Source organism: Amblyomma mixtum, chromosome 4 (assembly GCF_055824585.1).
Source record: "Amblyomma mixtum isolate Tamu chromosome 4, ASM5582458v1, whole genome shotgun sequence".
Classification (NCBI taxonomy): Eukaryota; Metazoa; Arthropoda; class Arachnida; order Ixodida; family Ixodidae; genus Amblyomma; species Amblyomma mixtum.
Window position 1 is genome coordinate 144,288,522 of NC_143015.1, and position 13,296 is coordinate 144,301,817.

Below are 13,296 nucleotides of genomic sequence, written 5' to 3' on the forward strand. Positions count from 1 at the left end.
AGGATTAGTCTTTAGACAGTCTATAGATATCATAGATATCTATCGACTGTCTATAGACTGCCTAAAAAAATTCCGGGGGTGCGCTTTGTTGGCCTAAAGCGCGGAGGGGCGAAAGCCTTAAGCGCGGTGTTGCTGCTGGTGTCCCTGATGTGTGATTACGATGTTAAGGTTCGCCTCTGAGTGTGGAACGCGATAGCGTCTTGCAACGCTGCCAGGGAGTCCGCACAACGCCGTCGCCCGTTCGGCTCTACGTCTTGCTTGTCGGTAAATTAGTTTTTGAGGAAAGGAAATGTATCAGTCTCGCATACCTCGGTGGACACCTGAACCTCGCCTTAAAGGAAGGGAGGAATTAGGGAGTGAACGAAGACACCGTATACACCAGACGCGCCTTTGTTCATTACAAACCTTCGAGCTGGCATGGCGGAGTGGTTATCGTGCTCGTCTCCCACTCCGGAGACCCTGGTTCGATTCCCGAATTCGACCAAATTCCTTCTTGGTTTTATTGATATATCTGGTCTGACTAGAAAGCTTAATTAGCTTAATTGGTTAATTAACAAATGAACTAAACTCAGTCTCGCTTAGTTGGAGCATCACTCTACTATCCCTTTATTTGGTTGCATGGTTACTAGCCAAAGTAGAATTGGCGCCGTTTAAAATTAACGCATTGTGACCTCACGACCGTTTCGACCCATTGAAAAGCGTGACATTTCTGTCAACAACTCCTGCACCGATGAGGCATTAAAGGCTTCCGCCTTAAAATTTGTATTCGTGCAGCCACGCGTGTGCTCGAACGCCGGTTACATGCATTGACGGGGCTGAAAACCAACGCCCACGAACGCAAATAACCTCTGCTTCGCGTCATGTGCCTCAGTCCTGCCTGTACGGACCGAAGATTACGCTGCAAATACAAGTTGCGCAAAAATCCGCTTTTATGCAGGAATCGGAAGAAACAATGCGTGCTTTGAGGATTCATTTCCATCAAACCAGCAGATCCCATCACAACGCCACATGACAGAAAAGGAGATCGCCATATGCGGCTGGCTCAGTGTTTGCTGTACTTTGGAAACGCTCAGTTTATTATTTTTATTTTTCACGCTATTTTTATAAGGGGCATACGCACTCTGAGTATGGTTTTCGTGTGTAGTAGCCGGCCTCCGAAGCTGAACTTCATGGCCGTGTGGTTCCCAGGGTTCCTGTTTATATGTCATTTCTGGCACTCGGCAACCCGTTTGTTTTTGGCTAGAAAAAAAAATCTATTTTTGTTGGGTTTCTGGCACACTCACCCCTATTTTAAGCGGGGAAAATAATTGTTACAGATGGCTCAAACATTAATTTTTTGGAAACATCGACGACGTTTCCAAGTGTGTGCAGGATTCGCATCGTATGCGGGATGTATGGTGTTTCGATAACCATTGCCTCCGGGTCCTCGCCTGGGGCATACCGGCTTTCCAAAGGTTAGATAAAATGGTTCACCCAAAGCAAGCGCTCAGATTTATCTGGGGACTAACAAGCCCAGGATATCAAGACAAGCGCTTTTAGTTTTCACGGCTGCCACGCGCCACAAGGCGCTGAACGGCGAACATCGTGGTGGGAATTTAAACATATCTGTGCATCCCATTGCCTTCTCGTAGCCTTAGAAATTTCGAGCTCACCGCTCGTTACGTAGGCCAGATTTCGCAGCTAGAAGGACGAAGGAATGATCACCACTATGTTCAGGAGATGTTCAGGATTTAGTGACAGGCTTAAAGTGTCTCCAAGCGGACAAGAAATGGCGCCCTTTGCTAACTGTCCACGAAAGCTGCGCATGTGCTTCGAAAGAGGAGTGTCTCACACCCACCTTCGACAGACCAAACGGCGTTAGTTAAAACATTCCACTCGGTGGGCCGACGGTGCACCTGTGGCAGTAAAATAGTGTTCATAATTACTTAAATTTATGTTTATTGGAAAGAACACCTATTCGTGTCATTTAATAAATCACTAGGCTTGCATTTTGAGGAGGCTATAGGAGTACTTATTAGTCATTGCCACTTCATGTTCGCTCTAATTTTCTGCCCTCAGATATATTTTAACCTTATAGTTAGGCGGTCTTTCATAAAGCGAAGCGGTTGGGTTTTGCTCCTTGTTTTGTCTGAATCTTCTATGCGCTGCAGCTTTCCAGGGTGTCCTCAGATATATTTTAACCTTTTAGTTAGGTGTTCTTTCATAAAGCGAAGTGGTTGGGTTTTGCTCCTTGTTTTGTCTGAATCTTCTATGCGCTACAGCTTTCCAGGGTGTCCTCAGATATATTTTAACCTTATAGTTAGGTGGTCTTTCATAAAGCGAAGTGGTTGGGTTTTGCTCCTTGTTTTGTCTGAATCTTCTATGCGCTACAGCTTTCCAGGGTGTCCTCAGATATATTTTAACCTTATAGTTAGGTGGTCTTTCATAAAGCGAAGTGGTTGGGTTTTGCTCCATGTTTTGTCTGAATCTTCTATGCGCTACAGCTTTTCAGGGTGTCCTCAGATATTTTTTAACCTTATAGTTAGGTGGTCTTTCATAAAGCGAAGTGGTTGGGTATTGCTCCTTGTTTTGTCTGTATCTTCTATGCGCTACAGCTTTCCAGGGTGTCCATTTGAGCTTCCACACATCGAGTTAAGAAAGATAATGATTATGCTGCTTGTTTCTAAAGGATTTCCTTTTCTTAATCGTTCATGCTTCGCGCACACTTCCGACCTCTGCACACCAAACTGTCAAGCCTGCAATCCCGTCGATATCTCTTATAAGTTATACACAACGAGATGACAGTCTCTAACCACTGCATTCCGAAATCTCGTCTTTCTTTGCCTCCTCCAGTCTGGGTGTCTTCCTTGGAAGCCAGTGGTGGTTCCAATCAGATGCGCTCCAAATCTCACTGGAGCATCCCACTATGCCTTCGTCACGGCAGCGTCGCAGCAGCGCAGCGCCACGCCTTCTCGCGTCTGCGGTTTCGACCTCAGCCAGCGCATCCGCGGCATCTTCCAGAGAGCTGCGGTGCACGAGGTGAGGAGACGGCGCTGCACGCGACTAATATATTCGCCGCAGGGTAACGCGCATAAGTGTTCTGCCTTGAAGGAATTGTTCTATAACTCATTAGGCAGAGCCCTACTCTTTGAAGATAGGTCAGGGTCTTAGAAAGCGCAGCTGAAAAAAAAAATTAACGAAGATGACACATGCTGTGTGTGGTATATCTGTAGAAGCAATAGAACACCTCATACTCAGATCTACACCTCATAGAACACCTCATACTATCTCTCTTACAATACTGCATTATCGTTTGGGGTACCACTGGTATCACGAACATGACCAAGTTACATCTTCTCCAAAAAAGAGCTGTGAGATGCATTGCTGGTGTTCCGTATTGTTTCCCTACGAGTGACCTCTTTTTAAAATATGAAATCCTGCCAGTCTTAGCTTTACACGAACACAGACTTTTAATGAGTTTCAAAAGTGCTTCGCGGAGCAATGAAAATTATGTTGGTAATTTGGCAGAACTTGCAAAAAACACCCATATTCCACAAACCAGAAATAAAGAAATGTGGCTAGTTCCTACACCTAGAGCATATTACTCACAACAATCTATCTCGTATACGCTGCCAGTGCTATTAAATAACTTAAACAAAGAAATGTTTGACCCTTTCCAGCATTCAAATATCGTTATTAAGAAATTTTTTCTGAACAAGTTTGTGTCATGACGCTGCATGTATTTTTATGTTGGTACTTTTTGCTTTTTTTTCAAGGTGTGTTATTTTCTTTTGTGCTATAATGTATAGCGCAGAATTTGTTGCCGCTTGTCTGTTGCAATGCCAGCGTGAAAAAAGGGGGCAGGACCTCTGTCAAGCTTTCGAGCTTTTAGTCCTGTCTCCTTCTCTAATATAGAGAAAATAAAAGGCTGATTGATTGATTGATTGATTGATGTGGTGGTATCCACCCGGATGTCTCTGCAGGCACAGTCACTCTTCCTGAGCCCCTAGGGCTTTTGAGAGAACTATGGTCATGTAAACAAATCTCTAGGGGAAGTTATCGAAAAGCGATTGGCAGATTGGTGGCTCAAAAGTAGACTCGTGACATCAGGTTTCAAGTGCAGGCAACCGTATTGAAAGAGAATTTCAAATTTCGACAGACATGAACAAAAATAAGGGACGAAAAGCCGAGCATGGTGGCAGTTGCCACCACCCCGTTTCCAAGGGGGCGCTCCTATCCATCCATCCATGCATCCTTGCGGCCGCTGTTTATCGTGGAGACGAGAATATTGCTAGGAGGAAAACTGTGTGGTGTTGATGTCACTCTTTCGGCGCATTATAGGCGCCAATATGAAGAAGGCAAAATGAAGCAGACGTAGACGCAAGGCAACTACCGTTTTTCCTGACTCGACCGGAGACTGGCGTGGAAGCTCCCGACCAGCACAAATAATCGGCCCAATATTGTAAATGGACGCTTTCACCCTGGTCATTTGCAGGACAGGCATTTATTTGCCAATACGTTCCCAATAATGGACCTACTTCCAGTGCTCCTGGCGAGACCTGCGTAAACGAGGCTTCGGTAGAGAATTCTTTTTCAGCTGCTGCAGCTTTTTTGCAGCTCCTTTGCTCAATGACTTCATGCCAGGCCTTTTACGTCGCGCACTGAGCTAAGAAGGGCGTTCACGTCTCGCAGGCTGGTGGGCCTTGGGATGGCGAAGGGAACGCCACAGCCAGCCTGCGAAAAACGCCAGCTGTGCTCTCTGGTGTGCGCGACGCTTCAAAGGGTGACAAGTGGCGAGTAGGGGTGCAGCGCCGGCTGCTCCACTGCAAGACCACCTCGCTAGAAGAGGTGCGTATGGCGTTCCGAAATTCAGCAACGCTTGGATGACGCTACACACGGGGATAGTTAGAGCACGCGTCAGGTAGTCGGTAGCACAAACTAACGGAGGGCATCTAGGACATACTTAGAAGCCGCTTGGAGGCAACATTGAGTGTCGAAGTTACGAACTGGACGCGTGTGTGCCCTGTAATTCCTCAGCGTTCTTCAGCGTAGAGAATGCCAGTTTAATCACGCGGGGTGCTGTGCTGCATTGATTACGCAGCGCTCTGATGAAGTGGCCAGCGTTGGATTGGATCCGAGGCCCACTTCCAGGGATTCCTTTTTCTTTATTTTCTGATGATGTAGGCACTGCCGATGACGCTATGAGGTCACGTGTTTTTTCGCACCATCGGATGTGGACAATGACGATGCCATATTTTCCGCTTGATGAGCAATATAAAGCCTTTGTATTAAAACTGGCAGTGCGATGAAAGGAGCGCATTTAACGGCTTTCTGCATGCGAGTAATTCGATGTATGCGCCATACGCTGTAATCAGAGTGTGAGTTCAGCTGAACTGCTGTTTACTTCGCGTACGAACAAAGCATTGATGCAGCAAGTACTCATAGCTGTGTTAATCGTACCAACTAGAGTCCAAGAGTACTCCGACCTAATGATTCCCATACCCTATAGTTCGCCATATACCATGCTGTACTCACATGTCTGGCAGTAGACTATTCTCTCTTCTAGGGATCCCCAGCCATCGCAGTGGCTCAGTTATTGCGCTCGGCCGCTGACCGGAAAGACGCGGGTATGATTCCGGCCGCGGCTGTCGAATTCCCCTAGAGGAGATATTCTATTCTAGAGCCCCGTGTACTTTGAGATGTCAGTGTACGCTAAAGAACCCCAGATGGTCGAAATTCACGGAGCCCTCCACTACTGCGTCCCTCATATCATGAGTCATTTTGGGACTTTAAACTCCTCCAAACTATAGAGCAAAAAAATATTTTGCGATGGGTCTTGGTGCCAACATTAGCAAGAATTAAAGGCAAAGCAGACAAAAAAAAAGGGTTTTCTCAGGCGAGTGCATATAGCAATGCATGAAAGATGCGTGAAAAAGCAACGCCTTCTATTTCAACTAGAGCAGGGCATCCCCTTTCCACAGGCTGTCGGTCGGCTCAAGGCGGGGAGAATCCTGCAGCTGCCTTGTGTCCAATGCAAGCGGTGCTCTCTGGTCTGCGGTACCTCTGACGGCCTGCAATGGACGTGTGTCGTCAAAGGCGATCGACAAATGCGTACGTATGGCATTCCGATAGTCAGCAACGTTTCGCTGATCCAACACTTGGCAATACTTGCAGCATGCGTCAAGGAGTTGGTAGCAGGAATCAGTAGAGAGTACCTAGGACATATTTCCTGGCTCTTGGTCGGAAATTAACCTGTCATAACTGTCAGAGCAGCTCTCTGAAACTATTATCTTTTCGGCATAGCCATCTTTCTCTCTGTCTATCATCCCTTAAACCATCTACTGCCAACTTGAGTCTAACCGTCACGATAAGGGAAAAAAAATATTAGGTCTATCTCAATGTGCGCGTGCCGAAGTCTGCAGCATGTGCGAAATTAAATGCCCCCTGGCGACAGTTTCGGTGCGGAGCCCGTGGCTTATAGCGGGCGTATCATTTCCATTGGAGTAGTGTATAAAATTCGCAGGCGAGCCTAGTATTAATACAGCGGCCAATGCTGTACGTTCCCTAAATATATTAACCTATATCAGACAATTTCTCACATTTTCCGATGCTCCTTTCCCGTACCTGCGTGCATCTATCCTGCAATGCGGTATGCAGTATGCTGCGGTAGACAATTACGGACCATTACAGCATTGCCTGCTGTGTCCTTATGAACTAAGTGGGTGTTGTTTCAGCCAGCATATGATCAGGTTTCGTTATCTAATCTATGCTAGCCTGTTCTTAATGCGGCGGGTACGCCTGCAGTGGAGAACCGTGACTGAGGTCCATCCTTCCTTCTTTATCCCCAGGGTTCCTGTAGCCGTGGTTCCAGGGATGTCTGCAAAGAGGCCGTCGTGTGATGGACCGCGTCGGTGCTGAGGCCCCCATCTGAGCTCCAGATTCTGCGATGTCTTCCTCGTGAGTACGCCAGTGGGCGCAGATTAAATGCAGAGCGGCTGGGCCGCAACAGCGATTCTACTGTGACTGTGAGGCTCCGAAGTTTTCGCAGAGAATGCCCGCAGGTGTAGTTCTTAGCGCACGCTGAATACAAATTTTGGATTTTAGCGCAGACCTCAAAGAGCTGATCTGTCTAACAAACACCGACGACATGCTTTTAAAGCCTGGAACTGGCTCAGTGCTTATGGCACTGGGCTGCTGATCCAAACTACGCGGGTTCTATCCCGCCGCGGCGGTGGAATTTCGATAAAGACGAAATTCTAGAGGCCCGTGTACTGTGCGATGTCAGTGCACGTTAAAGAACCTCAGGTGTACGTTCAGGACACCATGCGTGACCCCAGGTGATCAGAATTTCTGGAGCCTTTATTTGAGTCTCTCATAGCCTGTCGGTTTGGGACGTTAAACCCCCAAACGTTGCAATTGAGATTGCGCCATTCCGTTGGTGAGTTTCGCGGGCACGGCTACGTCAAGACCAGTGACCCGCCTTTCCTTTTGACTACATCTCTGCTGAGACTGCATTTCCCATTTCATTAATAATATTAGCGTCAAAGCTCATTTTACACAGCTTGTTCTTTAAGTGCTTAATAACATTAATCAAAGGGGTCAACACTTTACATGGGAAGGGAACAGGTGTCTATGGGCAAGAAGCTACTGCATATATTCACCATTGTTGCAAGGAAGCTGAGAAAAGATCAGGCTGAAATGCGTTTGGCTGGTACTCACGGAATTTGTTCCCAGAAAACTTCGAAATCACAGCGGCGACCCGTATTGGAGCAATTGGAAAGCGAAACGTCCACACTAGATCGACATCCGCGGGTGTTCTGACGTTCATGTACTATACCGAAGTCCATAGCTATTTTGACGTTTAAGTGCGTTTTTTTTTTCGCTTTTAGATAACTAATTGCATCTCATGAAATTTTTTCCATGGGAACATTTTATCACACATTATCTGTGACAATCACAAAGACTGCTGTCATGGCGAAAATGTTCTTGAGGAAGGCTGCCCTATCTTTTCTCTGCTCGAGTCCATGCAGTCAACATGGCGACATCATAGCGAGTTTAGTTGAAAATCTGTCAAGTACAGCCTCGCAAGACGCACCCATTTTTCACTTCACTTGGCAGTTTTTGTGCTTCCGGCTGAGGAGCACCAATTTAGCTCTACCGCATCTCCCTGCATCTGCGGCGACGAATACAGTACTCTGGTAATGCTGCGCAAACTAGGCAGAATCGTTCAATGTCCCCGGAGTCACATACTGTTTGCTCGAAACGCTATCAATGAAGCAGTCTGCTCCATAAGTTCAGCACTAACACTGCAAGCATCAACGGGTAGCGCATACCAACGTCGCTTCCAATTTTTAAGACTCAAAAAAAAGGTAAACTCTTAAAGTATACAATCTATGTTGGTATGTGCGGACCTGAATTGGGTTGTCTAAAAGCAGCTCCGGCGATTCTCTTCGTAGTAAACCAACTGAGCTTCTCAATAAGGTACCGGATTCACCAGGCAGCTGTTGCCTTCGGACGAAACAGCGCGGCCATTCAGGCAAGGAAAGCACCTGCGCGATATTCGGGCTGGGTTATCTCGATATCTGCTATGAAGCGCACGGCTCCCTCAACTCCACTTTTCCATCCTTGTATGAGCCGATTAATAAGTGGAGCTATATCTCTGTTTCATGCCCACCTTTTTTTGTGCGTTTATTACCTTTCGCTTGCCTTCTTTCACCCAGACTGGGTGCCCTTCTCGGAAGCCACAGCGTGGCCAGATCGCCTCCGCACCGTCCAGCAGCCGCCTGGAGAAGTCACCTGCGCAACGGAAGAAGGCTGCCCAGGCACAGAAGGTAAGGATCCGAGGGGTGGCGTTCATGTCACCAACACACCGCCAGATAGCTCAAATTCTGTCGGTCCGCCCTTATAAACACACCTTATGCGTGTGAGGTCATGGATTCCTCAAATGAGCGTGTGAAGTGCGATGACAACGCAAGTTTATAATGAGGCATGTCAGCTTCCAGCTTTAATTGCAGGGATCCATGCTGTGTACCACTTCCAACAGTAGCTGAAGCCAAGCGAAGGAGTTACTGGATTCTGAGCAGCTGTTTCGAATTTTGAGCTATGGAAAGAAAAATGATAGGTGCAACGTTAACGGTCGGAGTGGGTGAGGGAACAAACGCGGGTTAATGTCATCATAGTCGGAATAAAGGGAAAAAAAGGGGCTTGGGCAGGGCATGTAATGGGAAGGCAAGACAACCGCAAGTCCTGAAGGGTAACGGAGTGGATTCTAAGAGAAGGCAAGCGTAGCAGGGGACGGCAGAAAGTTAGCTGGGCCGATGAGATTAAGATGTTTGCGGGGACATGGCGTGCACAGCTGGCAAAGGACAGTGTTAATTGGAGACACATGGGAGAGGCCTTTGCCCTGCAGTGGACGTAGTCAGGCTGATATTGAACATCGCCAAAAAAGATACTAAGACTGCTACATGCATTCATTGAGTTCATGACCCCTGGCGTCTTCCGTGTCGGCTGAACTGAACAAAGCATTCTTTTGCCGCAGACTGCCTGGCAACGGCTCTCCATGATGAACTTGTGGTGGCCGCCAGCGGTGCTCTCTGGTTTCGTCGGAGGCTCAGGTGCCCACCCCGTCGGTAAGCTGATACCCACGATGCTACTGCTCTCCAGGTGCATTTCAGTGGCATAGCACTTCACAGCGATAAGGCAAGCGTCGAAGAGATCGCTGCACGAGTCAGTGCCAAATCCGTTTTAACTGATTCCTTGGGACCTTTCTGCTACTTTGGGAAAACGAAATCCTCCAATGAGCCTTACTGTTTGACTTGTGACCCTATTCGGGTTCGCACTCTTCTCGTGCCGTGTTTCGACTCAATTCGGATGCTCTCTGCCGTCTCCCCACCTATCGCCTTTTCGAGTAGGCCACACTGCCACCACCCTCCGCTTGTTCCATTGGACCGATGTGCTTCGCTCCTAGAGAAAACTGCCTAAACGGACTTGTTGGCTGCAAGACTTTAAGCCGAAAGCCTTTCTTGGCTCATGAGGGGCGTTTGACCGACAAGGCAGATCCATAGCCAATCCAGCACTAGCCACATAACAATCCAACTGGCTAAATAGTCCTTTCATGGCTCGTGAGTAGCGTCCGCAAAAAATAATAAAAAGCGCGAATATAAACCAAAATAGAAAACAAGGCTAACAGTGGTAAAAATAAAAAATAAAGAAATGAAAATAGTAGAAACAAAGAAATTACCAAAAAATACAAAATTGGAGGGAGAAGAGAAGGATAGGGAAAGGCTTTCGCCTTTCTGATCTTAAGCAGACTTTTAAGTGCAATCTATGCTCATAATTATTTCGCGTTTTTATGTATTTGGAAAGAACGCCTGTTCATGTGATTCAATAAATAAACTAGGCTTGCATTGTGAGGAGACATGTAGGCGTTCTTCTTACTTTGTCATAGTTACGTGGGCTGTCTGATTTTCTGCCCTCAAAGAGATTTTCAAACCTTGCACTTAAGTGGTCTTTCCTATAGCGAGACAATTGGGTTTCGCTCATTGTCTCGTCTGTATCTCCTATGCGCTGCAGCCTTGCAGGGTGTCACTTTGAGCTTACACTCAGCGAGTTCGCAAAGAGAATGACTATGCTGCTCGCTTTGGAATCGCTCATGCTTCGCGAACACTTCGAACCTCTGCACACCAGACTGTAGAGCCTGCAGTCCCGTCGATATCTCTCATCTTGTTATACATAGGCAAATGGCAGACTATAACCGCTGCCTTCTGAAATCTCGTCTTTGTCTCCTCCAGTCTGGGTGTCTTCCTTGGAAGCCAATGGTGGCCCCAGTGCCCCTGTGGAGCACTAGACTCCCATCAGCCCACACCGACTTCGTCACGGCAGAGCAGCGCATCACTAGGGCGGATGTGAGCTCAAGCAGCGCATCCGCCGCCAACTGCAGGCAGCTGCGGTGCAGGAGGTGAGGAGACGGTGCTGCTCGTGACTAACACATACGCCGCAGGGTGGCGCGCGTGAGTGTTCTCCTTGCGGCGCCCTGCATTTCGTGGAGACGCGAAGATTGCTAGGGGCAAAACTATATCGTGTTGACGCCACTGCTTCGACGCATTATAAGACAAACATTCCATAGAAATGAAGAAGACATATACAAGAGGCAAATACCGCTTTTAGAGCTTTTGGTCGAGCAGTCCGCATTGCTCAGGGTGGCGTTAGTATGAAACACAAGGTCATTCAATTGAAACCGGCGGATGCTACCGTTTGGTGCAGAGATTGCGGACAACCTAACTGGAGTAGAATGCTTGGGGTGATATCAAATGATTCAGCGCGTTACGAAGCATAAGATTATTAATCGAATCAAAGCGTGGGATTTCTTAGGGATTCGCAGCAAGGGTCTTTGGTTCTCCAAACCGTAACTTGAAAACTCCAAACCTAAGACATTCGAAGTGGCGTCCAACAATTTCTCTTGCGCTGTATACGTTGGCATCAAAAAAGTAGATATCCGGCTATAGCAATAATCGGTACTGGATATAGCGAAGATGGCTAATGACGCAATATTCCTTTCATGTATTGCTAACGCTCGATAGCCTTACGCTGCCTCAGCGTTTTGCTCTGCTTTCTAACCCAACTCCAGACTGAGTTGCGTGAACGCCATACGTAAGCAAGGCTTCCACAGTCAACTCTTAGGGTACTGCACCAATTTTTAGCTGGTTTCCGCAATTACTTCACGCCAAGCCTTTTATATCACGCATTAAACTAAGAAGGGTATTCACTTTTCGCAGGCTGTGGGCTGATGCACCTTGGGAAAGGGAACGGACTGCCACAGCCTCCCTGTGAAAAATGCCAGCTGTGCTCTCTGGTGTGCACGTGGTCTGCGCGATGCTTCAAAGCGTGACCACTGGAGAAGCCAGCAGCTCCTCTGCAGGGCCACGTCGCGAGGAGAGGTGAGTATGGCGTTTCGAAAGTTAGAGTACGAATCAGTTAGACGCATCAGGTAGTCGGTAGCTCAGAGCAGTGGAGGACATCTTGGACATACTTTGAAGCCTCTTAGAGGCAACTTTGAGTGCCCACATTCCGGGCTGGACGGATGTGTGCCCCTGTAATTCCTTAGCATTCCCTGCCGTAAGAGAATGACAGTTTAGCGCGCGGGGTGCTGTGCTGCAGGTACAGCGCAGTGCTCTGATGAAGTGGCCAGCGCTGGCTTGGGTTCGTGGCCCACTTCGGGAGAAATTGACCCTTTTTCTTTGTTTGCTGACGATGTAGGCATTGCGATGGCATCATGAGGTCACATGGGGTTACGCACCATCGGACTTTGGCAATGGCAATGCCACATTTTCCTCTTCATGAGCCCTATAATTCCGTTGTATTAAAACTGGCACTGTGATAAAAGGAGCACATTTAACGGCTTCCTGCACGCGACTACTTCGCCGCCGAGGTGGGTCAGTGGTCACGGTGCTCGGCTGCTGACGCGAAATACGCGGGTTCGATTCCGGCCGCTACTGACGAATTTAGATGGAGGAGAAACTCTTGAGGCCCATGTACTGTGGGATGTCAGTGCTTAAAGAACCCCAGATGGTCGAATTTCTGGAGCCCCCCACTGCGACGTCCCTCATAGCCCAAGTCGTTTTGGGACGCTCAATCTCCATAAAGCAGCCAAATAAACCATCTTTACGGATTCCATTTTCAGTACGACTACTGGCATGCGATAAGCCTTTGTTAGTTCTTAGCTTTTAGCTTGTATCTTTTTGAGCTCTAGGAGTACGTCTGCAGACGATTGATGAGCCTTGTTTCGGTGGGTGTCAAAGGGGTACAGACACAAGCATCAAATGAAGTGTCGTTCCCAGGCATTCAGTGTCACATGGTTTAATATGATTTTAAATCTTGTTCAAGAACACGCTCGGCATTTCCACCTCCACTGAGTGCCGTCGAAATGCACCAGCGCCAGTAATTGTGAGGTCCCCGAAACCACTTGTTCTTTACAGGAAAAGCTAATCACTGCCGCTGACGCTGCTACCAGGAGTGTGGGCAGTCTAGGCTGGCCAGCCGACCGTGGCGTCAAGGCGCACTCCAGAGCTGGCGCAGACTGAGACCGAAACCGCCGGTACGGAAACGTTTGTGATTGTTAACTTTTTGGGCGAAACGTCCGGCGAAACAGCTGCGTCATACACTGGGAGAGTTTCACACCGAATGCCGCCGCCTTGAATGCGTAATTATCTGAAATGAGTGGCGACTTTGGGTGTGAATATCTCGGCGCCCTATCCTACTTGAAACCCTAGTCCGAATCCTAGTCAAAATCAAGAGGAAGAAATGGGCTCTGGCAGGGCA

General features: G+C 47.8%; 1 protein-coding gene across 8 annotated transcripts in view; it reads left to right on the forward strand.

Annotated features, from left to right (window-relative positions):
- Positions 1 to 13,296, forward strand: part of LOC149348587 (uncharacterized) — a 176,909-nt gene that overhangs the window by 13,493 nt on the left and 150,120 nt on the right. For 7 of the 8 annotated variants that reach the window (XM_089588204.1, XM_089588203.1, XM_089588206.1 and 4 more), the window contains exons 10-16: positions 2,833 to 3,018; positions 4,672 to 4,827; positions 5,961 to 6,090; positions 6,828 to 6,936; positions 8,700 to 8,810; positions 9,518 to 9,608; positions 10,770 to 11,915. In XM_089588204.1, coding sequence (XP_089444330.1) covers positions 11,812 to 11,915 — 104 coding nt within the window. In that variant the 5' untranslated portion in view covers positions 2,833 to 3,018; positions 4,672 to 4,827; positions 5,961 to 6,090; ... (2 more) ...; positions 9,518 to 9,608; positions 10,770 to 11,811. The remainder of the gene's footprint in view (positions 1 to 2,832; positions 3,019 to 4,671; positions 4,828 to 5,960; positions 6,091 to 6,827; positions 6,937 to 8,699; positions 8,811 to 9,517; positions 9,609 to 10,769; positions 11,916 to 13,296) is intronic. The other variant, XM_089588205.1, reaches the window with a different exon arrangement.